This window comes from Pleurodeles waltl, chromosome 4_1 (assembly GCF_031143425.1).
Source record: "Pleurodeles waltl isolate 20211129_DDA chromosome 4_1, aPleWal1.hap1.20221129, whole genome shotgun sequence".
NCBI lineage: Eukaryota > Metazoa > Chordata > Amphibia > Caudata > Salamandridae > Pleurodeles > Pleurodeles waltl.
Window position 1 is genome coordinate 769668432 of NC_090442.1, and position 14301 is coordinate 769682732.

The following is a 14301-nucleotide window of genomic DNA, read 5'->3' on the forward strand; positions in this document are numbered from 1 at the left end:
TCTATTGCATTTTGGTGTTGTCATTGTGCTGTTGCTGCCCTTATTCCAACAGTCCCTTGTCGAGAGTATGACCTCTCCTCTCACACGCTCCTTCCCCATGAGTTCTCTGTTTTCTATCTCTTCCTTGTCCTGTTGTCTTGAGGCCATTTGTCCTTGGCCAGTCACACCTCTCCGCTCTCTGTCAAGTTATTTTGTTGGGTTTTCTATAATGCACAGGCTTCCATTAGTTTAATCTCGTGGCACTCGATGCTTGAGGTGCCTCAACAAGTGATTCTGGGGTTCCAGGATTTTTTCTTTTGCACGCCATTTTATATAGCACAGACTTGGCTCAACCGTCATTAGAGCGCTTTATATAAGAAGTAGACATTTTGCATGAAAACTATACATTACTCACTTTTAATGTATTTATTTTTAAGGGATGAGAATAGTAAGTGATTTGCCCAAAAATCACAACATGTTGAGCCTAGGGCAAGATTCAAACCTGGCTCCCCAGGTTGGAAGCTGGCAGCTCTAGCCGCGCACCCACATATACTTTTCCTCCATTGTTGATCCAACTAAGTCACCTTGTGATGATATATTTTGAGAGGCCTCTTCTGGTCCTGTCTGACTAAGTGGTGGTGTCATGTTCAGGGAGCCTGGGGTGTGCCTGGGTGACCCCCTGACCTGGTTCTGGCCAGGAGTCCACTTGGCTCCACCAGCCACCTCTGTACCCCTGATCCCGCCGTCTGCCGCCAGGATTTAGAGTTCGGGGCCCTCCACCACCTGCAGGCACCCGCCTGCTCCTCATCCCTGGTGCCAGGTGGTAGGCATATTGTGTTGTTGTGCTCTGACTTGTTGCATTTCGTTATTTTGTTTTTTCAAATCGTTTTTTCGTTTTCTGTATTGTTTTTATCTGCCCTTGTGCCATTTTTGTAGCCCGTTTCATTTTTCCACCCTATTGTGTGCTCGCCCGTTTCAGTCGGCTCTCGCCGGTCTTCTATTCCCTGCCGCTGCGTCCCCTGCGGCCCGCCCCCTCGCTCACCCATTGGCCCCTTCCCTCCCACCTCCCAGCTGCTCCTCCCTCCCACCTCCCCCTCTTAATGGCGGCCGCTGCGCGGCCATGCCGCTGGTACGCCCGAGGCAAGCCCGTCTGCGACCGTCTGCGCCTGGTCCACGCCTGGACCGCGCCCAGCGCCGGTCCCCCTGGCCCTCGTTCTCCGACCCCCGAGGCAGCATTACTCCTCCACCAAACTCCACGCCCTTAACCCAGGACAACACCCCGCCGGCACTCAGGCCAACCCCAAGCACACATGGACCTTTCACATGTCACGCATGCCGCTTCTCCTGCACTCCCACAAACACAAACAACACTAACACGCTCCACAACAACTCTAACACGCACCATAACAACACTAACATGCACCACAACAGCACCAACACACACCACAACAACAACAGCCCCCGCAACCACATCAACTGCATACTCCTAAACACCCGCTCCGTCCACAAGCACACCATCGAGCTCTGGGACTTGATCACAACACACTCTCCTGACTTCGCCTTCCTGACGGAAACTTGGATGAACCCCTCATCAGAACCTGACATAGCCATAGCCATCCCAGAAGGCTACAAAATATCTCGTAGAGACCGCATAAACAAACCAGGAGGAGGCATCGCCATAATACACAAAAGCACCATCAAGATCACCACCAACACCCACGACACCCTAGACAGTGCAGAACACCTACACTTCTTAATTCACATAAACGCCAACACCACCCTCAGAGGAACCCTCATTTACAGACCACCAGGACCTTGCCGCCTTTTCTGTGACGCCATCGCTGATACCATCAGCTCCCACGCCCTCACCTCCACAGACTTATATTCTCCTTGGTGACCTCAACTTTCACCAGGAAAACACCCACGACCACAACCCTGATAGACAACCTCACAAACCTAGGACTCAAACAACTGGTCACCTCACCCACTCACTCAGCAGGACACACGCTGGACGCAATTTTAACCTCCAGCAACCACATCACATTCACACACACCTCTGAACTCCACTGGACCGACCACCATTGCGTACACTTCTCCTTCACGAAATCCCCCACCCACTACCGACAACACACCACACCACACCCTGCTGAATGTGGGACAAGATCCCCATAGAACACCTGAACACCAAGCTCACACAAACTCCACCCCTCTTCACCAACGACCCCAACATCGCTGCTCACAACCTCACACAATGGCTAACAACCTGCGCAGACTCCCTTGCCCCACTGAAAAGTAACAACAACACCCGCAACATCAAGACCGCCCCCTGGTTCACCACTGAATTCCAAGCCTCCTAGCGTGAATGCCGCAAAACTGAGAAAGCATGGCGCCAAGAGCCCTCCACAAATCAACTTCTCCACCCTCAAAACTACCATACGCAAACACCACCAAATCATCCGGACCACCAAAAGGGCATACTACAAAGAACACATAGATAGTAACTCACATAACAGCAAGGAACTCTTTACCATCATCAAAGAGTTCACCAAACCCAAATCCTGCACCATCGACCCCCGTCAAACACAAAACCTCTGCAACTCCCTCTCCAACTACTTTCACCTCAAAATCTTAGACATACACAACAGTTTCACACCATCGGCACCCACCATCACCACCACCACCGACATGACCAACAACACAACACCCCCCGCACCAACCAACTTCACACCTGGACCCCTACTGACGACGAAGGAACCGAAAAAACCATGAACTCCATCCACTCAGGCTCAACTACAGACCCCTGCCCCCACCACATCTTCAACAAGGCCTGCCCAATCACTCCTCCCAGCTCCGCACCGTAATCAACAGCTCCTTCGACGCCGCAACCTTCCCAGACACCTGGAAGCACGCCGAAGTCACCGCACTCCTCAAAAAACCCAAAGCAGACCCGGGAGACCTCACCAACCACCGCCCCATCTCTCTTCTCCCCTTCCCCGATAAGATCACTGAGAAGATAGTGAACGCCCGACTGCCTCACTTCCTAGAGGAAAACAACGCACTCAACGCCTCCCAATCTGGCACTTCACAAGAACCACAGCACTGAGACCGCCCTCATCGCCTGCACTGACGACATCAGAACCAGAGTTGACAAGGGCGAGACCATCGCACTCATCCTCCTGGACCTCTCCGCAGCCTTCGACACTGTATGCCACCAAATCCTCTGTGCACGCGTTTTCGATGCAGGAATCCGGCACAAGGCCATGGACTGGCTCACCTCTTTCCTCGCCGAAAGAACCCAGAAAGTCTGCCTCCCTCCCTTCCAGTCCCCAGCAACCAAGATCATCTGCGGTCCCCCAAGGGTCCTCCCTCAGCCCTACCCTCTTCAACATTTACATGGCCCCGCTCGCCAGCATCCTCTGTCCCCACGGAATCACCATCATCTCGTAAGCAGACAACACCCAGCTCGTCATCTACCTCACCAAGAACCCTTCCACCGCCAAGACAAACCTCTACGCCGGACTCCTTGACACCGCCAAATGGATGACTGCAAGCCACCTCAAACTCAACTCCAACAAAACAGAAATAATCATCTTCGGCCCCAACAAGACAGTATGGGACGACTCCTGGTGGCCCACCGCCCTAGGACCACCCCCAACACCCTCCATTCACGCATGCAACCTCGGCATCATCTTAGACTCATCTCTCTCCATGGCCCAGTAAATCAACACCATATCATCCTCCTGTTTCAACACCCTTTGCATGTTAGGGAAGACCTTCAAATGGATTCCCATAGAAACCAGAAAAACCGTCACCCATGAACGCCCTCTACGCTGGTACCACAGCCTAGCTTCAACAGAAACTCCAGCGAATCCAGAACGCAGCTGCACGTCTCATCCCCAACCTCCCACGCCACGAACACATCTCCGCTCACCTCAGATCCCTTCACTGGCTGCCCATCAGCAAAAGGATCATCTTCAAAGTCCTCATCCACGCTCACAAATCCCTCCACAACACTGGACCAGCCTACCTCAACGAACCAGTGATCTTCCACGCACCCACTCAACTCCTCCGCTCTGCTGACCTCGCCCTCCCCACAGTCCCATGCATCCAACGCACCACCTCCGGAGGCAGATCCTTCTCCTACCTCACCTCCAAGACCTGGAACTCCTTCCCCACCAACCTACGCAAGACCTAGGACCTCCTGACTTTCAGAAAGCACTTCAAGACATGGCTTTTTGATCAGTAAACTACATCCCCACCTTCCCTCTCCCCCCACAGCACCTTGAGACCCTATTGGGTGAGTAGCGCGCTTAATACATTTTTTGATTGATTGATTGTGCGATTTTGGAGTCTGAGTGGATTGTTGGAGGGTATTTACCAGTTGCTAAGGCATCTTCTAGGAGGGTAATGTGCACTTTTCCCTACAATTGTATTTGGTCTATGCCTTGTGTTGTTGGCAGTAGGAATGTTTGTGGATGGTGTTTCTTGGTGGCAAATGCTTTTAAGTGCACTGGGCTGTGTGCACTCTCAAGGGCTCTCTTTCCACTATTTTAGCTTTCCTGCGGTTGCCTGACCAGCCATCCTCTTCAAATCTCCTGTTGTAAATAGATTTTTTTTTAAGGTTTGCAACATTTGTTCCCACCTTCTCCTTTCATTATGCCTCAGTGGGACCTCAATCTAGTCCTCACTTTCCTTATGTGAGCTCCCTTTGAGCCTTTGCATAATTGTCCTCTCATGCTCCTTACCATCAGGACTGCCCTTCTAGTGGGTATTACATCTGCCCGGATGGTCAGCGAGCTCAGGCTTTGTCATCCACGCTATTTTCTCCCTGGAGTAGCCAGCACGATCCAGTCCCTAGCAGCCCACGTGGTAGGCACACTGACGCATCTGATTGGAACAGGCTGAATAAAGGCAGGATGAGCAACTTCGATTGCACCTTTACGAGGCAGTGAGTGGCACAGAGTAGTGGTGTCTTTCTCTTGACAATGTGAGTAATGGGAGAGCCTTTGGGGGTATGAAGGAGACTACCAAACCCCTGATTGAATACCAGTAGGTACCTCTGCACATAGTATTGAGCTTTAAGATACGCTTGGTTTGGGTGCATTTACTTAATGGGAGCCATGCTTACTAAGGTCGGCATTCTAGTATGGGACAGACAGAGGCAGGATCAACCAGATCAGAGAGGGTCATACTTTTTAAGGATGATTTGCAAATCATACCGACTTTGTGCACAGAGGTGCGTCGGGCTCATGACTACAGCCACCCATGAGGTGCATTTGGCATAAGGGCAACAGCGCATTAAGTATTTGACCAATGTAGTGGTAAAGATGACTAATACTAAAGAGATGTATTGGTGAGTTACACGTTTTTACTTTACGTGACAGTGTGACTACAGGGAGACACTCCCACTCGCACTCCAGTTTCAGAGAAGTTCAGAGTAAAACTTGGTAAGCAATGCTTGTTGTGGTCAATGAACTATTCCTTTAACCCTCAAGTATCTCTGGGTGATGTGTGAATGTGGTTATGGTATGCCCACTGGAAAAATAATAAATTGCGGGTTGCAGTAGATTCTGCATTAGTTACCATTTGGAAAGGGTGCAGCCTCAGGCATTAAGTATAGAACCATGAATATATGGGGGCTGTACCAGGGTTGTTTTTGGAAAAACTCATTGGTTTTATTTTCTCATTTTATTTGTCATTCCAGGAACAACTGTGTGTGTTACGTAGGAGTGGCAAGTAAAGAGGTATATGTGTTGGATAAATGTATCCCCACCCCCTAAACAAAGACTAGAAGTAAGGGGTTGAAAAATATGTGGGATCTTTAGTCCTGAGGAAGGCCGAACGACCCAGTTGGGCCATTGAGGGTGGCCGAAACATGTCGACAAGAGAGCAGACAGGAGGGATGACGGGGCACTAATATTCCCATTTCATCACCACAATTGATTTTTTAATCCTATCTAGGAAGCCCAATATTAAAGAGCGTTTAGGACTTCCATGAGGTAGTTTTATTCACATTTTGTTCTGCAGAATAGATTTCCATATGTGTGTGCATTGTCTTATTCTAAATACGCTGTAGGGTACATCACCAGGTGATCCCCCGAGACGCATGATCCAGTGCTTCTCTAAGGTGCATCACCCCATGTTCTTGTGATGCACATCAGCTGCTTGCTGTATTCTGAGGTGCACGCATGTAATCAATCAGGTCACACTTTTAAGCACCAAGACTACAATTCCAAAGTCAACCTCTTCAGCACCTGGGCAGTCATGTTTATTATATGTTATTGTTTATTACCGCTCGTATAGCGCACAGTCTGTCATTAGTATAGCATCGCAGTGGTTTTCAGTACACTTGGGTATGACTTTCTAAGCTTTTCCATCGCATACCAGTCTGATTCGGTTTTGTGGCAGTTCCGGTGAGTGGATAAATATGTCAGTGTGTACATGTAGTTCCCTCGTACACTGTATGCTGGTCTCGTTCACCTTTTTATGGATTGTGTCCCTTTTGGGAATGTAACCCCTCTTACTTTTCTCCCACATTCCAACACTGCAGTTCTCTTTGCTGAACCCATTAATGTCACCATTGCCTGGACTTATCCGGAATTCAAGTATCTCTAAAATGTACATTGACTGAGACAGTTAAGGAGTACAGGGGTGCTGGAGTGGACACCCCACTGTGGGAGAACCTACAGATGCTACCAACAATTCCTAATGAGCAGTGTGTGCGGCCCTCCTGAGCTCTCATCACGTCTTCTTTGTCTCCTCTTCCTCGTAGGCTTATCCCACTACTCCTGTTCCTTACCCAGGTGATCACAGGTACTTCTTCAATGACAGATATTGTTCCAGTGTACATGGACAACCAATCAGGAAGTGGACATGACCTATTCTGCTCCAGGTATGAATGTCTAAACTTGGCTGTAGGTGGAAGTGGGAACTCTGGGACTCAGTTATAGCTTTTTTGCAGTAGGATGCTGAACTTACCCTAATATGGTCGTCAGGCCTATTCTCCAAGTGGTTACATTTTCAACTCTTCATGCACATAATATGAATTTCTGGTTAAGACTTAGGTGAATTGAAATATACCACATGAAACAGTATTTTGTGTTACCTTTCTGAATATTGAATTATCATTAGTTTAAATGCAATATGAACATCATAAACCTTATGAACTTCTCCAAGGATGCTGTCCGTTAAGTTCACATACTACGGACCCAAATGCACTGAGAAATAATAAGTCAGAACTTCGGTCAAATTGTAGTCAGTTTTTTGTTTCTAGTTCAGCGTTACCACCTGGAATAGTCCCTGAAAATAAATGTTCAGTCACTTCCTTAAACACAACTGCATTCTTAAAAACCTTATCTGAACCAAGTGATGGTTTCAAGAACGCAAGGTATCTGTGAAACAACTCCCCTCAAGTTGTTGTAGGCTTCAGATAGCAAGATTCCAGATGCAGCAGCTGCACATCTCGATTGCTAACAAGGATGCCTAGAACCACAAGGAAACTTACATTCAATATCAAAGTTGGCAGGCGCTATTCCAAATTAGGTGAGAGTTCTGACACCCTAAGCAATGTAGTACCTGCTCAGTGACTTTCTGTGGTGTGTCCTCCAAAGGCACAAATACTTTAAGCCTTTTTGCCCTATGGTGCAGGCATTAATTGTCCAGATCCATCCTTTCCTTCCTTTGCCTGGAACTAATGCAAGTGTATTCCATGTATGATGCTTTCTTCCCCACAAATTATGGAGAGGAAAGACACACAGAAATATTAATTGGACTTACATATTAAGGAACTACAATTCATTTAATAAGGTCTTCTTTGTGTAAAACAAGCCCATTGTCTAGAAATCAGACCATACAATTTCTTACTTTTGTTTACAGTTTTTTGTCAATAAAATTAAAGATGCAAACTGCTACAAAATGCCCATTGTCCTAATTTCTTAGCTGCTATGAATGCAAGGGAAGGCAACTTGGTAATTTTGAGCCCATCTACCCGAGAAACAACCAAAAATCTCTCAAAGTCTAAAAAAACATCACCCAACCGCAAACTGAAATCACAAAATGTGATGATCAAGGAAAGCGACCCCAAATTCAAAGTTCAAGTTTAATGCTAACAGGGTCACTGGCGTCTTGTGGCCAATTGACAGAAGGGTCACTCTGACACAATACAAGTCCAATGTTAGTGTTTATGCAAGGTGACTACTGGTGCTGGGCACAGCTTTAATATCCACAGTAGATGTTCTGTGACTAACAAAATATGAGGATCTGTAACTCATGAAGTACTGGATCTGGGGAACCTACTGGTTCCTGCTTGCAACATCTGAGCTTGGAGTTTGAGTCAGGGTCTAACCATACCTCTAGAGTGTACAGTGATGATTCAGAGCCTTACCATAAAGGCACATGTTTCAAGCCCCCAGGAGTAAAGGGAACATCCTGTGTTACCTTGGGCTACGAAGGGACAATGTGACTTCCAACACCACATGTGAGCAAGGGGCAAATCGAGGCGCAATGCAGGGTCCTCACAGCCACAGTCCTGTTTGCAGTCAAGATTTGAATGGAGTTACAATACAGGATACACTGTCAATATCGTAGATAACTTTATAATGACATGATCTGTTTTAATTAAGATATGATTGAATGTGTTGTGTCTAACAAAAAAGAAATGTCATTAACGTATTTTTAGAATATATGTCTTATAATAAATGTGCACTCTGGGTACTGGTTTTAGATGCACATCAATGTAGGACACTGGTATTGTCAATACTGACAGTATGATATTCATAATGTAACTGAAACTTAAAACAAAAATTATTGTGAAATATTCTTGAGGGTTTCAGCATTGAATATTTTAGCAATAACAAGCTGATAGAAGTGGTTGGTTACCTAGCAAGAGGGGCATATTATTTCACTGACAGGCCCTGAATTTCTTCTGCACGTCTTCGGCCCGCTGAATGTTCAGATGCTATTTTGTCCGTCAAGGAATTCTGGGCTGCAAGGTCCTTGTGGCTCTCTGGAGATTCACATCCTTGAGGAGTCTTCAGTGAACAAGGCCTTTCTTTGTCCTCCTGTTCAAGTTTCTTCACCTGCAGACCCTTTCCCAGTGCAGGGAACAGCAGCTAAGCTGATACAGTGTCTTGTGCTTGTTACCAGCATTTTTACATGAGTGTGGAGGGCAACATGGAGTGTCCAGACCTGATCAAGTGCATTCTCTGAGCTTAGCTATAGAGCTTCTTCCAGGTTTAAAGTAAAGACAAGGAACTGATTATTATGGGCAATCAAAAAGTAAGATGTTGACTCATTGATGAGTATTTGTTCTGCCATATTCACAAACTAGTGGAGGCGGCAGGCACCATCTCATTATTGAGTTGTATTGAGTTGTATATTCCAAGAGAAACAGGTTACACGCTCACCAGACAGCCAAAGTGCTACATTTAGGTCCTCACACAACTCAGACATATTGAGCAAGTGGAGGGTATTTCGAGGCAAATTTTCAAGTAGATCTCCGTAGTCGGTCAGGCTGGTTTAGGTTCGTCTTTTGTTTATAGGTCAGACCTTGGGCTTGATGTTAGTAGCATCCACAATCTTTTAAGGTTTAACAATGGTACTGGATCTATGAGGTGCTGCCTAGGGGCTGTTCAAAAGACGAGCCTGAGTGGCCATAACCCTCAGCAGGTAAAAACATTTTGAACTGGTTACTACTTGATCTTTTATTGTATACCTGGTCAAACAACAAATACACACATAGGAAAGTGAGAAGTCCTATACAGTGATGTAAGGAAACTGGAGGGGAGCCCCCTGCAAAGAACATGGAGGCCCCCCTCTGGCCTCACTCAGAAGAACTTAGGCCAGGGTGCTGGAGCCCATGACTCCCCCCTCCACACCCCAGGGGCTGCGGGGGCCTTTGTTACGCCACTGGTCTTGTATATGGGTCAAAGCACAAATCTACCCAGATGAGCACTAGAAATATCTACCAGGAATGCAGAAGAGGTCAGTAGATTTTCCTATCAAGCCAGCTGCCACTATTTGTAAGTATGCTATATCCTGTCTAGACGAGTCACTCTGCAGGGACAGCAGTAAAATCATTGTAGAGTGTCTCACAGAGATGAAAGCTTAGGTCAGGCCAAAACACACAAATGGAGGCAACATGTCACAGCCTACATCCAAGAAAGCCTTTCATCCTGTCAGACCTTGCTAATTCACATAAGAAACTTTCCACTTAAGTTTAGGACCAACAGGTTAGATGAGGTAAACAAAAAGAGTGATCTGCGACCATAAATGCTTTTATTTGTATCTGGTCACCAATGATGATTAGCCAACCATTCTAAAAATAGAGTTGGATTTATTGATCACTGCATACATCTTTAACCTGCTGGCTTGATTTCTAATCCCAGCCGGGTCCTAGCCTTCCTTCATTGTGTGGTCAGTAAATTAAGTATCACTAAAGTGGTGGAAAAAAACACTTAATATTTAAGCCCTGGGTGGCAATTCAATTTATGGTGTGTGCTGTACGCATCATGGTCATTGTTGTTATTGGCATTATTGGCCCAGCTCTCTGTCTCGCTGTTGGCCCCCGATCAGCCAGATTCTTGCCCTCCTTGTGCTTCATTTTGTCCTTCCTCTGGTCTTTACCTTTTTCCTTTGACTTAGTGCCTTTTCCTTTTGTGTCTGCACCTAATCTTTCCCCTGCTTTTTCTCCTTCCTCTTCCCTCTTTTTCTCCTGCCTGTTTTGCCACCGCCCATTTCCTGCCTCACACTAGTCCCGCCCACCACCACTCAGTGCCCTTCTCTCCTCCCAGGGTCTAGTTAATGTAGGCTGCAGCATGGCCACCCTACAAGCATGCCAAAAGGCAAGCCCATCTACACCTCAACATCTCCAGCGCCCGCACCTACCCTGCCAAGCCACCCAGCGTGCCCAACAGTAGCTAGAGCAAAGATTCAGAGAACCAATGTGCTGAAGTCCTCAACTCATGCCTTACTAACACTGTATCATACCTGGACCAAGATGTTAGAAACTTCAACTCCTGGATTCCCAACTGTGCCGACATCATCACTCATATCAAGACCAGCAGCCACGGGAGGTCCACCAACCAGGCAGGATGGAAAGATGGAAAAAAGATGGCGCACAAGCAAGGACAACTAAAACAGGACCACTTTTAAGACCTCCCTCAACCTTTACCATCGGGTACTAAGAGAGACAAAAAGGAAAGCCCTAGCTGACCACATTGAGTCCAGTTCTAACCACAGCAAAGAGCTCTTCAACATCATAAGAGAGTTCACCAACTCTGCAGACACAGAAAACAGCATCACCCCCCCTCCAAGAACTGTTTGGCAGACTTGCTGACTTTTTCCACGACAACATCACCATATCTATGAAAACTTTGAGTCCAAGCTCTCAGACTTCCTTCAAGCACTCACCAAAATCAACATGGACTACCAACTTACCTCATGGAACCAACTCACTCCCCAGGACACCACCACCATCATGAACTCTATTCACTCAGGAGACCTCACGGACTGCTGCCCGCACCACATTTTCAACCTCTGAAGCCACAGGATCAGCATTGAGCTCACCACTCTCATAAACTCCTCTCTTGCCATGGCCACCTTTCCCAAAGACTGGGAACATGCAAAAGTCAAACCACTCTTCAAGAAACCATCTGCCGACCAAGGGGAACTCAAAAACGACTGCCCTGTCTCCCTTCTCACTTTCCTGGCTAAAGTCCTGGGAAAGGCCATCAACCGACAACTAACAAAATATCTGGAGCAGAACCTTCTCCTAGACACCTCCCAATTTGGATTCCATACCAACCGCAGCAACGTGGCTGTCCTTGATTACAGCGACTGCTGACATCAGAGCACTCTTCGACTGGGGAGCAACAGCGGCCCTGATCTTCCTCGACCGACCTCTCAGAAGCCTTTGACACCGTACCTCATCACACCCTGATCAGAAGACTGCATCACATCGGTATCCAAGGAAATGTCCTCAAATAGATAGCCCCCTTCCTCACCAGAAGAATTTAGAAGATCCGCCTATATCCCTTCACCTACGTACACAAGGACATCATCTACACTGTTCCTCAAGGATCCTTTTTCAGTCCCACCCTCTTCAACACCTGCATGACCCCCTTGGCCAGCATCGTCAGATCCCACAGACACATCATATCCCACGCAGACAACACACAGCTCATACTCTCACTCTTCAAAGATGCTGCCAACACAAGAACCAACCTTCACAGGTCCATGAGGAGCCTTGCCAGCTGGATGAAGAACAACTGCCTGAAGATCAACACAGACAACATTGAAGTGCTGATCTTCTGCAACAACACCACCCCTTGGAACGACTCCTGGTGGCCCTTGGACCTAGGATCATCACCCAAACTGACCAACTTTGCCAGAAAACTCAGCATAATCCTGGATAGCAAACTGACCATGTAGTCCCAGATCAACGTAGTTGCCTCTGCCTGCTTTCCACACTTGATATGTCACAAAAAGTCTTCAAATGGCTCCCACATCACTCAGGCCCTAATCACCAGACGATTAGACTACGGCAACACACTCTACACTGGGATCACCACACACCTTCCGCAGAAACTCCAGATCATTCATAACTGCACAGCCAGACTCATCCACAACCTCCCCAGACAGACCCACATCAGCCACCACCTCTGAAAACTCCTCTGGCTCCCAATACAGAAGAGATGGCAACTAACACTGATGATCTACACCTACAAATCACTGCACAATCAAAGACCAGCCTACATCAATCGTAGCCTGCACTTCCATTACTCTACCAGACATATACACCCTACCTCCCTTTCACTCACCCGCATCCACTGTAGCTACAGTAGAAGATGCTCCTTCGCCTACCTCGCGGCGCAATCCTGGAACAACCTCACTGTGCAGCTACGGACCTCCACCTTTCTACTGGAATTCCAGAGCACACTCAAGACCTGGCTGTTCAACTGAGTCACCTCAACATCATGACCCTCCAGCACCTGCATACTCTCTTGGGTGATTAATCATGCTATAATTATCCACTCGATTGATTGAATAATATTTAGTGATTTTATTATTATTATTATTGAAACAGAAACCATAGTGAGTGTGCAATGCTCACTGTGCCTTATAATTCAAAGCGTGAAACTCACTGAATTATACATTAACGTTATGCTACAAACTCATTAACTTAATCCCAACCTAATGGTATACATTTTATTGAGAACTATCAAAGAAAGACAAAATCTAATCAATATCTGCCCTAGTAAAACACTTGTGAACATCCTGTAGATTCATCACCAAATTGCTACAAATCACTGTTCTGCACACAAAATAGAAGACATGCACATTTACCTGCATTCAGAAGGGCAGTGTCTGGCATAGAAAAAGTGAGAAGAGGCCAACATGGTCCTATGGAAACATAGTATCCTTAGAAGGACCCTCAAATGATGTATGATGGAAAAGAATAAAATCTTTCCACTATATCTGTTGCTTCACAGCGAAACACACATTGATCAGACGTGTTTGGACAGTAAGGACTGTCCTGATGAATGCCCGTGATTAGTTTTGTGATCAGGCAAAAACATGGAGACAGCATAACATTTGAAGAATGAGTGCTAAATTTTAATAAGCATGATGGCACTTCAAATTGTACCGTTTAATGCTACAAATTTGAAGCTGAAGCCAGTGTTCTCAGGTGCTCACATTAGACATGGCTTCCCTTAGTGTCTCTAACCTAAACTTGGTTCACCCTTGGGATATGACACACTTCCCTACATTTGGACCCATATGCTTTTCGAACATTTTATTCTTCATGACCTTATAATTCCTTTCCATATCTCAGTAGGCAGCAGCACCCTTTCCTTTCTGTTCCCCGCAGGCTGATTCAGTGTACGACTAATCTCCTCCAGGGGAGGATGAGACAAAGCAGTGGTTTTCAAAGTTTCTACGCACAGTCATCTCCTCTATTACACAGATACCCAAGATTGGGGAAAGCAGACACAACACTATTTGTATCATATGTGTTTTGTTGGTAATCACATAAATAGACTGTACAATATAGTAACCCTTAGCCTACTAGCTCATTATGTAATTACTAAAAATGTACATGGGCACCATCCAGTCCACCTACCAGAGGCAACAAGGGGCAGGATTTGGAGCCTGAGCAGATAACGTGTATTTCCATAGAGCTATGTATTCATTCAGTAGCTGTTTGCAATTTACCAATTGTGAATGTAGCATGTCAGTAACTAAATAACAGTGGTAATTGTGAATAACACTCTTTTCCCCAGAATTATTTATATTCCTGTCCATCACCAGTAGGCCCCAGTC

General features: G+C 46.5%; 1 protein-coding gene across 1 annotated transcript in view; it reads left to right on the forward strand.

Moving 5' to 3' along the window:
• Positions 1-14301, forward strand: part of LOC138288143 (transmembrane protein 116-like) — a 112590-nt gene that overhangs the window by 67932 nt on the left and 30357 nt on the right. The window contains exon 7 of the mRNA XM_069229419.1: positions 6752-6871. Coding sequence (XP_069085520.1) covers positions 6752-6871 — 120 coding nt within the window. The remainder of the gene's footprint in view (positions 1-6751; positions 6872-14301) is intronic.